This window comes from Rosa chinensis, chromosome 3 (genome assembly GCF_002994745.2).
Source record: "Rosa chinensis cultivar Old Blush chromosome 3, RchiOBHm-V2, whole genome shotgun sequence".
Lineage (NCBI taxonomy): Eukaryota > Viridiplantae > Streptophyta > Magnoliopsida > Rosales > Rosaceae > Rosa > Rosa chinensis.
In genome coordinates, this window is record NC_037090.1 from 26,548,811 (window position 1) to 26,561,863 (window position 13,053).

General features: G+C 35.9%; 1 protein-coding gene across 2 annotated transcripts; it reads left to right on the forward strand.

Annotated features, from left to right (window-relative positions):
* The first annotated feature begins 5,010 nt into the window (after nt 1-5,010).
* On the forward strand, nt 5,011-9,923 carry LOC112191734 (protein cornichon homolog 1). Of its 2 annotated transcripts, none has more exons than XM_024331133.2 (4): nt 5,011-5,242; nt 5,679-5,860; nt 7,197-7,319; nt 7,445-7,780. In XM_024331133.2, exons 1-4 carry the CDS (start codon nt 5,168-5,170, stop codon nt 7,521-7,523), a joined length of 459 nt encoding a protein of 152 aa, XP_024186901.1. In that variant the 5' UTR covers nt 5,011-5,167; the 3' UTR covers nt 7,524-7,780. The 2 variants fall into 2 exon arrangements, with proteins under 2 accessions (XP_024186901.1, XP_024186902.1); XM_024331134.2 differs by lacking the exon at nt 7,445-7,780 and adding an exon at nt 9,591-9,923 and having other exon boundaries at nt 5,012-5,242.
* The last annotated feature ends 3,130 nt before the right edge of the window (nt 9,924-13,053 follow it).

The following is a 13,053-nucleotide window of genomic DNA, read 5'->3' on the forward strand; positions in this document are numbered from 1 at the left end:
CAATAATTCACTTAAGCACGGGGTAGTAGATAACACCCGGCTTCACAATTGTACTTCTCAGACATAATCAAATTCACAACATACAATCTTTATAAATTATAGATCGTATATATGTATATGTACACACACATATAGATACATATACTTAGGAATAATCTCATATGAAAACATGTATAACATAATTGTATATCACAAATAAATAAATTCACTAACAAACAACATAATTAAAAAGAAGCTTGTACATAATTGAAATCAAGTAAAATAGGTAATAATAAAGCACAAGCATTAAATAACTATAAACAATTTAACAAAATTAAATTATAGTTAGTATAAACATTAAAAAGAAGCTTATACATAATTGAAATCAAGTAAAATAGGTAATAATAAAGCACAAGCATTAAATAACTACAAACAATTTAACAAAATTAAATTATAGTTAGTATAAACATTAAAAAGAAGCTTATACATAATTGAAATCAAGTAAAATAGGTAATAATAAAGCACAAGCATTAAATAAGTAACTATAAACAATTTAACAAAATTATATTATAGTTAGTATTTCAGTCCTTATGTCCAAATCCATTGAAGTTCATCAACCATGTTCATGTTTCTCCGATTAGAGTCATCAAACTTCAAGATGTGTTATGTTGTCCATCACAAGTCCGAATTAGTCAATTGAGTACACCATTTCAAAGGGTTTTTCACAAGGAATCTAATAGAATAAGTCATGTAGTCCAAATCAGAGTGATATAGTCCAGAAATGGTGAAGAACCATAACAGTGCAGAAACCGATATTTTTGATACTGTCCTTTGATGTCTAAGTAATTACGTACTGTGTATTTTACCATTACTTCTCAAACTTTCCAGATCACAAGTAGAGGTCCTAAGCTTCAAATTGATATAAAGTTTGTAGAAAATGGATAAGAAATGAGGGAGATATGAATTTTTGAAGTTGTGATGGCTAATGAGATTTTCAGCAAGTTTAAAAGTTGAAAACTTTGATTAGCCATAACTTCTTCATTTCTTAACCTTTTTTAGTGATTCAAAAGCCTAAATTGAAGAACTTTTGATGAGGAATTTAATACTGTAAATAGTTTTGACAAAACAGATTTTTTTATATACGAAAATACTGGTTTGCAGCAAAGCAGATCCTTTTCCATCTTATCATTGATTATGTAGTTTGATAAATCTTAAAGACAAAAGAACATAAAAATGTATTCATGTACTTACTTAAGAAACTCAGAGGTGAGGTGAAGATTTTGGTCTTGAATTCAAGCTTGGACTTCTTTAAGAAAAACAAAGGGAGCTTCTAAAGAGAAAAAAGGATGAATGATTTGTGTGAGAATCTTGAGTTTTCTCTACAACTAAGGAGGCTTCAAATCAGTTTTGCACTTGATTTTTAAGCTTGTAGGAAATATGATAGAGATCATGTGTTTATATAGGCTAGAATTAAGCATAAAATAAGTAAGTGGCTAATTATTATAAGGTGAGTGACTAATTACTATTTAGGTTAAATGATTAAAATGATAAGATAAAATTAAGAAAAAGTAATAAAAGAAAGAAAGCATAAATCCACTTGCTAAATATATATATATATATATATATATATATATATATATACGGACGCGTTCCAAAGAGGACGTCCGCACTTTCGCTAAAGTGCGGACGACGGCGCTGCAGCCCAGCTCAGGCCACGACGGCGCGGCGCGACTTGCCGGAGGGAGGCCAGGGGTCGTGCGGAGGGGTTTGCGGTCGAGTGGAGTGGCCGGCGACGGGTTTTCTGGTGCTGCACAGAACCTGCAGTTGCAGGTGAGGTGGCTGCCCAGAAACCGGCAACCCCGACCTCGAACGGTGCCCAGAAGCCGTCTGGGATGCTTCCGGCCTCCTTCCGGCCCGATTCGCGCCGCCGTCGACGCCTGAGCTGGGCTGCAGCGCCTGCGTCCGCACTTTAGCGAAGTGCGGACGTCCGCTTCAGAACCCGCCTGTATATATATATATATATATATATATGTATGTATGTACACTCACACATCCATATGCACATTTACCTAATTAATAAGTAAAGAACTTTAGTGCTTTCTTAAGGTAAAAAAAATTACAATAATTAGTACTAAAATGTCATGCATCACAAAAATAACATAGATGAGAGTCTTGAGCTCAATAACAAAGATTTTTCGAATATAGTTAATAATATAGTGTTCTATAGTTGACACTAATTTTCGGGTTATTACACCGCATGTTATGTCCCGTATCCAAATTTAGTCGTTTACCAGTCATTTGGATGGTAAACGATAATTGTACTTACTTTTTACCATCATTTCAAACTTTTAGTGGGTCAAAAGGTTGACTTTTTGTTTTGTAGACTTTTTTAGACAACTTTATTCTAGAAAGTTGTAGAACACATTAAACCGAGTTCATGGACATGCAGCGCGTTAGAATCGGAGTTGTAACGAATAAGTTATAAACGGTAAAAGTCAATGGCAGATTTGTAATGTTAGGAAACTCTTTGAAGTGTTTTTAGGTGCTTCCGGAAATAGAAATTACTATTTTTAGGGTGATTTCTAGTTTGAAAAATCAAAGAGAGAGAGAGCCCATAGAGAGAAAAATCGCCGCCGGATGCTGGCACCGATTCCGATCACCTCTGGCCGTGAAACCGATCCCATCTGGACCACCTCATTTTCCTCTCCCTCCATGTGGCAGCGGGGTATGACGAGTGTGGCGGTGGAAGGCGCAGTAAGCAAGAACTCTGGCCAACGCGTTTTTCGGTTTTCCGGACAATCTCAGTTTTCGAGCCACCTCAGGTCGCACACCACCCACATCTTGAAGCTCTCTTCTTCGGGGTTCGAACCCAACCAGTGGGTAGCTTCAATTTTGCAGGAATAAGGTGGATTGATGGCGAGAAGGAATCTAGGACTTTCAAGGTAAATTCTGATAAATAGACTTGAAATTGAGCTTTGTCATAGTTGAGAAAGTTTTTAAGAATGAAGAGATGAACATGTTGAGGAAATTTGGTGACCTAGGCGGCGTATGGGCCCACTTGCAGCCTTCTGTGGTAGCGCGTGGGGTCCCCCCCAACAGTTTCCAACGTCCTATTTTGGTTTGTTAGGTTGAGCTTATCGTTACGAGCATGTGGGTGTAGTTCGGTAGCTATATGACGAACCATGGGATTGATAGGAATTTATGAAGTTTCAGAAATTCGGTGTTCAATTCGGGAAGATCCAATCATCGGATCGACCCTAGCTTTAGATAGGTTGTTATAATTATTGAGTTAACATAGCATATGAAGTTTGAGCTCGTTTGATTTCGAGCTTCCGATGAATTATCGGTTTTAGGGTTTTGATTTTATTATCGTCAATTTAATTTCGATTATTAAGAAACAGTTATTTATAATATCAATTTCTCGAGATTTCATGATTCATGTTTCCTGCGAGTTATCTATGATTTATCGGCAATGAGTTTATTTTGAGTTATGGAGGATTTTTAGAGTTTTGCTGATATTTGAATTATTGAGATTTTATGATGATTTCTATTGAGATTCTAAGTACCGAGTTATTGAGAATAAAATGGATATTTAAATAATATGAGTATGATTTTCTAGTATTTGAATATAAATGAATTATCGAGATTTCCTGAGTTGATTTCAGTTTATGAATTGAGGAGGTAAATATGATAGCGCATGCATGCATTACTTAGTCGGCAGTCCCTCAAGAATATACTGGTCAGCAACACCCTCCAATGTGTCCCTGGTCGGCAGTCCCCTCCAGGTGGCATGAGATGACTAGTCGACAGTTTCCCTCTAGTCATCGCCTATTTTCCTGTGAGTATTTATTGAGATTTCAAGAGTTTTGAGAGATTTTGAAAGGATTTTGAGATGATTTACAGAGGGTTTGATTTCAGTTTGAGATTTCAATAAAGAGGGGGATTAAGAGTATTTCACAAGACCTTACTGAATGGTTGAAGATAATAAAGTGGGAAACCATTAAATCTTCTTTTAATTCCTTTAAATTTATTTATTTTTTTCGTCCATTCACTCTAACTATTTTCAAATGTTTTTCTCTGGGTTTTTCAGTTTCTCGTGCCCAGTATGTAGAGTAGTTGAGGTCAAGTTTGCATAGGAGTCGAGGCATAGTGCCCGTCACCTTCATTTTCTATGTAGGTTATTGTTTAGCCTACACCTGACATACTTGTAGTTGCTTTGATCACCAAATTGTTTAAGTATGTTTAGAAGTGTGGTACTTGGAATGTATATATTTGGAATGTAGAACTAGTTGGTGGTATGTTGATTTAAGTTTTATGTCCAGGTTTTTGTTATTTTGGGCTATCCACTTTTAAGGGAAGTTCTACTGAATTTTTAGTAAAACCTTACCTAAGGGTGGGCCCGGCAAGCCTGGTTTAGGTTTTAGAGTGAAATCTGGTATGGGTCCTGTTATTGTAATAGCCATTGCCATCTGCGACCGCCAACGGACTATCCATGCCAGCACAGCAGCCATCAGCAATCAGCAAGTAATTGCAGCCACCATTCACAGTTCCCACCCAAAACTATCCACTTGCCTTTGACAACAACAAGGATAAACAAATAGAGGTCGAAGCCTGATGAAATCTCCAAGAATGGAGCAGGTACAGAGCACAGCGGAACCATGAGAGCTACTACTCTCCAAACCCTAGTAGAGAGCGCTAGGTCATTAAACTTGGATTTAGAGCCAAGCAATAATACAATTTTTTAGACAATACATTATTTAATACAATATACGTTAAAAAAAGAAAATTCTTTTAACTATTGAGTCATATATTTAGAAGAAGAAAAAAGTCAAAAAACTGTTGGAGACGCCTTAAATACTTGAAAAAAATTGGTTGATCAGCAAAGGATTATATTAGATATAAAATCGGTGAAAAGAGGGGTATAATGTGACAATACTACCATGAGGTGTAAAGTTAATGATTTTTTTTTGAAGAAAAGTCACTTTATTTTAAACTTAAAAAAGTGTCTTGATGTCCTTTCAAAAAAGAAAAAAGTGTTATTGATGTATGTTGGCTAAAGTGAAAGTCCCTTCGGCTCCAGAGTCGAGCCCTTACCAACAGTACCAGACTAGCAGCAGTAGAAACGGATTAGATTCTCCTCTACTCGACTCTACTCACCAGACTCCATCTTCTTCTTCTGATTCCGAACATGGCTTGGGATTTGATCTATTGGCTACTCTGCTTCTGCATCGACATTGCCCTCTTCGCTTCAAGCCTTTATCAGGTATACTTATCGCAACACTCGAAACTCGACGGGTGAAAGAGCTTTCTCTTCTCTCAGAATATTCATGCCAGGATTCCGCAATTTTTGTTTTCAATTGACCTCCATAGAGTAAAGCATAGTAGGATTTAGCCCAACTGTTACCAAATTTTAGTACACCAACTAGAATTCAGACCTACTTGACACAAATGGACTGCCCTCGAATCACTAGTTATTCATGTAAATACAATTAGCTGAAAATCAGTGCAATTTTTTTTGATTTTCAAATGTTAAGGGCGATACTGTCCAAAGAACTAGCTTCCTATGTGTTGTTCTCGTGTTGCTCGCATTTTTCGCAGCTTAGATTTTCGTGGCATTGTATTAAGCAGCATTATTGTAAGTCATGTTTCTGAACCTCGAGTGAAACGCCGCTAACTATTGCCCCGCTGTTGTTTTGTAGTATGTGATGCTAACGGATTTGGAGGCAGACTATATCAATCCGTTTGAATTATCGACTCGCATCAATCAATTGGTCGTCCCTGAGTTCATTGTGCATGGAGTGTTCTGTGCTCTGTTCCTCCTGGCACAGCGTTGGTTCATGTTCCTCTTCACAGTCCCCCTTACTTACTATATCGTGATGCTGTAAGTATCAGTTGCTATCGATATATGTGTGCATAAAAGAGTACAATGAAGCATGAGTGTAATCAAATGAAATAATACAGCTGGATAAGAAACCAGACCTAAATCTAACATCATGTAATCCAATCGAGTGCTTGAGATATTGTAGAACAAGCTAAGCTTTGTTTGATATCTTTTTCAGCAAGATCTAAAGTAGCTCCTAAAAATAATGTTACCATACCTATCAAAGATTATAGATTTAATCTGTAAGGTGTAGGTATCAAAAGAAGCAGAAGCTGAGCTACTAGAAAAAAAGTGAAATAAGTTGTTGAAATTGTGTGATGTTTGATGGAATAAGTTGGTATTCCTCTTTTCTTTATTTTTTATATATATTTTTTTTTCTGAGAAACTGTGATCAGGGTTCATTCAGCTTCATTTTTGAAAAGAGTTCAAGTTCTTGCATTAGTATTGCTTACAACATGAAAACCTGTCAAAGCTGCTAGTCTGTAAAAAGTAGACTAAAAATGGATTAATCCAATAATTTAACTGTGATGTAAAAACTTCTGTGCCAGATATCTCAAGCAGTTAACTTGCCATTGCGTCAGTTTTTCTTTTAGAATACATCTGAACTGTATGCAGTTTTTCTTTATAAACATTATTCGACTTTATTTACAATCAATGGTGTAAATATTATTTTAAAGTGCTTTTCATGTTTTGAGGAAAATGAAAGAGAACCAGATGGTGACCAGAAGACTTTCTGTTACTTTAACTGGCCTGTTTAATTTCTTCATGCACTTTGATTCTCCTTGTTATTAGTAAACAGATGGTTGATGGTGAATGGGAGTGCCTTTCTCTATTTTCACTCTATTCCTTTTTAAACAACCCATTATATGTAGGTCCTTTATTCTTTCCTCCCTAATTTTGATCTGAGATCTGAAACCTTTGATTGGACCAATCTATTTACCTTAAAAAATGATGAAAACAGGCACCAACCTTTGTCTTTCACTACTCACATCCTGCCCCAATAGCATGGAGTTATTTATATTTATACTCACATCACACACATTAGTTTTGGAACATCTCTTCTTTAAAATGCTATTTGCAGTGACACAACTATGGGGTTGGGACAGTTTATGGTTGGTGCATCTTGTGATGATTATGACTTTTTGTCTATTGTTCCAGTTAGAACAGGTTGTGAAACACAAAGGACTGACTAATTAATCCTCACAAAATAAGCTTTCATTTTGCCTTATAGTGTCTATTTACATGTCTGCCTCTATGTATGTCTTGGTGTATTGGTGGAAGATGAAATAGCATTACCCCCCATCCAAGTCCTAACCATCCGTTTTCTATAATTCAGGTTTGTAAAACAAAAGCATCTTATTGATGTCACTGAAGTATTCAGGGTTCTTAATACTGAGAAGAAGTGCCGGCTTGTCAAGCTTGGTGTCTACTTTTGTCTCCTCGCTATAATCATTATCAGGTTTGTTCTTTACTGTATATATAGACAGAACTGTTTTATCTTTTTGTAGTAAAATATAGATTAGCCTTTGCTTTATTAATTGGTTTGTTAATTCTAATTACCTGTGTCTTGCTGTTTGGTTATAGAATTCTCATTTCTGCAATATTTGTGCCGTGGTCCGGATCTGAAGAATTAGACATTCGCGCCTCTTTTCTAGAATTCTAAAATTGACACTTTGTAATCTAGTTTGGACATATATATCTTTCCCTGCTCCGAGATAGTTTAACATCTAATGACATAACTGATTTCACTCTTGTATTGTGAAAACCATCTTGCATAAATTTTGTAATTGAGTTTCTGATATTTCTTTTATCCTTATATTAGTAACTTTTAGAAATTGCTTTATATAGATGGTCGTAACAAAATCTTTTGATGATCCTGCAGTCATGGTATCTAGTGTCATTCTCTTTTTCTTGATTGTATTGACTTATATCCAGCACTTGGTCATCTCACTCTGGACCAATAAGATTCTGACATGTGACTTCCTAGTTTATCACAAAAACACATACTATTAGTGAAATCTAATTAAACATGATTAATTTCTTATTATATATACAAATATCAATGAGCAGATTCAGTCCCTCCTTAAAGACTCATTTTCCTCCCTTCTAAAAGTGAGATGATCCAGCACTTGATCATCTCACTCTGAACCAATAAGTTTCTGAAATGTGATTCTCTAGGTTATCATAAAAGCACTACTATTAGTGAAATCTAATTAAACATGCTTAAATTCTTTTTAGCTATACAATTATTAATCAGCAGATTCAGTCACTTCTTAAAAGATGTTCTCTATTAGGAGTTTGAATCCAATATATTACAAACCTTAATATGTCAGATAAAGGAGAGTTTCCACTTATTAAAGTACGGGTTTATTTTGTAATAGTATGTGGAGCTTAATGTCAACAGGAAACTCACCAGTTTTCATTAACATTATTTTCTTTTCAATTTTGTTCCCCTGGTGAAAATTTTACATGCTATTGGTTAGCTTTGGAGGAACTTTTAATATCTGAAACAAATGGAAGATTACCCAACCGCTCTACTCTTAAAAGAGAGAGAGAGAGAGCCAGAGGGCGTTTTCTTTGCTCACTCAAAAAGGCCACCTCAAAGTTATGTCCCATTGAGTAATGATCTGCCCCATTAAAAAAGCTTTACTGCTTTGTTCGAGCCACAAATACCAAAAGATGCAAAAGAGGGTCACTTTCTGATTTTCGCTATTCAGACATATTATATGCATCAATGAGATTGGGAAGCAGGTGTACAATGTGATTGTCATTGTATGGAACAGTGTGATTGTTCAATATTATTTCATGAACAGAGCAGATTGCTAATCTCTAGTGCGATAATGCATAGGTGTGCAAAAGTGTGATTGTTTAGTTTAGTTTTATGGAGAGATCAGATTGCTATAGTCTAGTGCAGATAGTGCATGGGTGTGCCATAGAGTGATGGCTTCACCTGTGCATGCTGCAAATGCAGCTAATGCCTGGGTCTATTATAAAGATCAAAATCAAGTATGAATTACTTGTACATAAGGTGATTTTCCTATCTAGTTATATCTCCTATCAATAAATACTTACTTTTCCATGACTAGTATTATTATTAGACAATGGTAGATACTGATTTCCTGATCAAACATATAATCTCCATTGCAGCTATATAGGTTCCTTTTATATATTTCTTTTTTTTTTGCATCTGCCTCCTTTTTCATGTACCAAATGGGATTAGGAGTGTTAGCTTGTTGTATTTTATTCGTCTACTCCTTAATGAATTAAGCTTTTGGAGTCTAGTTGCTGTTTATTAGTAGCATCATCTTTTGCGATGTTTCAATCAAAGTAATTACTTTTTATTGTATTTTTGTCTGTTTACATTTTTCCAAAACCCTAAGAACTGAACAATTGGGGTGTATTCTGGATTCTGAAATCTTTCATGATTTATCTGGATTTTTTAATTTTATATATTTATATTGGAGGGGAAACGAACACCTGATCTAGCCTAGTCGTAACCCAATTCCCAACCCCCCTCACCACTTGAGCTAATGTCAACAGCAAAATTAAATTATACACCATGCCCCCAATTTTACTCATTAATCAAATAAATTGTTGTAGCTGACAATTTGTTGATTGCCCAACTTTTCTTGTTCAATGTCGAGGCAGCATTGATGGTCAGTAGTTGCTTTTATATTTTTGGCATCCCTCAGTCACTTATTGAATGCTGATGACAAATCCTAATTTGCAGGCTTACAATATCTACTTTCAATTCTTTGACTGATGAAGAACATGCTGTGGATTTTTTTTGATTACTCTCTGCTTGACAGTTTGCTAGCCACGCATGTAAGTTTGTGTTCCATATGTTCTATTTGTACTCTATAAAATATGATTTCTAGCACAATGAATAGATAATTACAGCTCAAAAGGTAGAATGAATTTCAGCAAACTCTTAAGTAGTGGGCAACCATATCTTTGTTGTTTTGATATCTGAAATTTTCCCATTCACTGATAGAAACTGGTAATGTGGATTGTGGATTGGATTTTTTTGTATAGTTGTCAACTTATCTTGAAGCTGCTTAAATTGTGGTCATGTACTTATGTGGATTTGCCATGTGGATTTGCCATCTACTTATGTGGATTTGCCATCTACGTGGATTTGCCATCTACTTATTCGGTGACTTAAAATTGTGGATCCATACTATGATAACTATTGATGAATAATGCATGAAGAATCTTTTATAGTCGTCCTATGCATCCAAAACCCTACATATGGTAGTATACTGCCCAGCACATTTCTGCAGCTGAAACTGGCCTTAAACTTTCTTAGTTCATTAAATATTCTGTGGTTGCAAGTGTGTGGCCACATATATCTTTTGCTACCTATAATTTTGAACTGCTAGTTTTGGGTTCAGCTGAATATTTTGACTTTGATCTATCGTAATGCATCTATCTTCCTCATTCGCATTTAAAGACTCCATTGTTGGACCTGTGATGTGGAGAAAACTCATGCTTGTAAATCAGGTTCAAGACATAATATCTAGCTGTAAGCTAGGCATGATGTATGAGAGGGGTACCATGAACTGTGGTAGATCCTCCCCTAAAGTCTCCGGAACAATTCCAGCCCCAAAATTAATGATCTGGGCTTTTAGTTGCCATACGCCTATACCCAAACCTTATGCGTGTGATTGTAGCTGTAGTGGACATGTTAAGAGTCTGTGGAGAGTTTTCTAGATATTTTATATTGGTTGTGTGTCCGGGTATTAAAAACCGTGTAGGGCTTCATATGCAGCTAAGATCTGAGAGTGACCAAGGCATCAAAATGGGGTCCGTGCTTTCTCACTCCAGTGTGTCCTCCACTCGGCCGCTTGCCAGACCCGACATTGTGTTAGGCAGCTTGACAACAGCTTGCGTTTCTTTGTACGGTGCTCTAATAATATTAGACTAGGCCCACCAGAAAACATCCAGCCCAATGTGTCCACTTCGAAGTGGGTCCTATGCTGATGGGAAATCTTTAACCACAGATGTATATGACCCACTACCCTCATTGGTCCGTGACTTTTAGCATGTCTGGTCGTACTCTGGGCCCTGAACTTGACTAGAGTTGTCTGCCTGTTTTTGGATTGGGCCCGTTATGATGAAGGCCTTATCGAGGGGGATCTTAATCTAGATGGGTCACCATCAAGTGGGCCTGTAAGCTGGACAACATCTGAGTGATCTGACCGTCCGATGTATTACGAATAATTTACCCCAAGGACTGTTTGGTTAACTGAGAGAGAAGTATTGTGGAACCTACTTCTGCCGCCCTTTTGCTGTTTGGGAAAATGATTTTGACAAGGTTCTGTTTGTGGTTTGCCTACATCCTCCACTCCCATGTTAAGAAGGTATGGGCTTCTTCTCTGACTTCTAAGATATGATGAACTCAATTTATGTTCACAAGCTGCCCTTAAAAAATTGGTGGTTCATTGTTTTTCTGAGGTAAAGGAATCATAGGTGTTTGGTGTTTCAGTTTTCTTTACAGAGTTTCCATATACTGTTTATTAGTGCATGCTAGATCGTTGTTGCAAGGTGCCACTGGAATTTGTATTTGCTTAATGGATGAAAAGAAAAGAAAAAAGGAAAAGAAAAAGGTTATGATTAGTAATAAGGGTTCAATCCCTTCAATTCCTAACCCTGAAGTAACTATTTCTTTTTTGGCAATATTACCTTGAAGTAACTAAAAAGCCCTTGGGAATAGCTCGAGTGGTGAGCTAGGTTGGGAAGATAGTTTATGATTAGGAGAGACCTTTGCTTCCAGTGTTATCGAAAAAGTCTTATATTCATGGTATACATTATTTATTATTATAGCATTTATATTTATTTGGCATTTATGTTTTTATGGCTAAAATATTCCATTGATCAAAATCATTCTATCCACACTAGCTAGGGTACATTATCCAAATTTAATAATGATATCGTGGTTGTTACTGTTATCTCCTTCAGTAAGGCCTTTAGATCATTATGTTGCACTTGCATTGCTGCATCAAGCTGGGAAGGGCTATCGGTGTCGAAGGATTCTGCAAATTTTTGTAGATGTTTGACATATTAATTCGTATCAACTTCAGCAATGTACGATTCTCATATAGTGTAGTTGCTACCAAATTTATGATTCACCTTATTCTGTGGTCTGCTTTTGACGGGGACATTTTTACAAATGAAAATGCCATTGCCTAATTGGATTGGGTTATGAGTTATTTCTTTCAACAACTTGGGGTGTAAAATGACCTATCAGGCGGTCCCATTGGAATTAGACACTTCTACTGTTGGATTTTCTGGCTGGGGAGTGGTGGCCAGCGCCCAGCGGTGCTTTATGGTTTTTTTATTTTTTTTAGGTAAAATAGTCAAATTACCCTCTGACTTTTTCCATAGCTTCTGATTTATCCCATGATATTTCAATTTTGATTATCTACACTCTCACTTTTCTAATTGTTGCCAATTTACACCCTATCGTTATTTTTTAGACTTTCCATCCAATTTTCCGTTAACTTGGTTACCATGTGAGGGGCTTTTTCGTCTTTTCAACTATGACAAAAAATAAATAAACAAACCAATACATCGTTAAAGAAAAGAAAAGAAAAAATACAAAACTAACAAAGAAGGAAAAAAAAAATTGCCCTTTGTCGCTTCTTCCTTGTTCATCTCTTCTTCTTCTTCACTCTCTTTATTTCAAGGTTGGTTGTTAGCTTGCAACTGATCGCTTAATTAATATTTGCTAGTTATATCAAATGATTGGATGATCATATCACTGAAGGAGAAACCATCTTTGATCATTTAGGTTTCTGGTTTTCTTTTTCTTTGAAGGCCATACTACATTAATATTTCAAACATTCATATGAGAATTTGATCTTCCATGTTTCCAGTTAGAGGGGTTTGTATTATGCATGTATAAGATTGAAGAGTCATCGAACAAACTAAAATATTTATATGTATGGAATATGAAAATTAAAATTACAGTAAGCATGTGAAGGTCATCTTGATTGATTCAAGTTGGGATTGTGTTATATTGATCTTGACAAAAGGAACATAGAGAAAGAGGTCATGCTGAGAAGAAGATAATTGAGAGATAGACAGAGAAGAAGAGGAGAGGATGAGGGGAAAAAAAAAACAGTTGTAGGAGACGAATAATAGTATTTTTTATTTTATTTTTTAACAAGGTGATTGTGTATTTTTTTTTC

Coding starts and splice junctions, on each gene's coding strand:
- LOC112191734 (XM_024331133.2), top strand. CDS start 5,168: ATGGCTTGGGATTTGATCTATTGGCTACTCTGCTTCTGCATCGACATT. Junction 5,243..5,678: donor TCGCTTCAAGCCTTTATCAG/GTATACTTATCG, acceptor GTTGTTTTGTAG/TATGTGATGCTAACGGATTT. Junction 5,861..7,196: donor ACTTACTATATCGTGATGCT/GTAAGTATCAGT, acceptor TCTATAATTCAG/GTTTGTAAAACAAAAGCATC.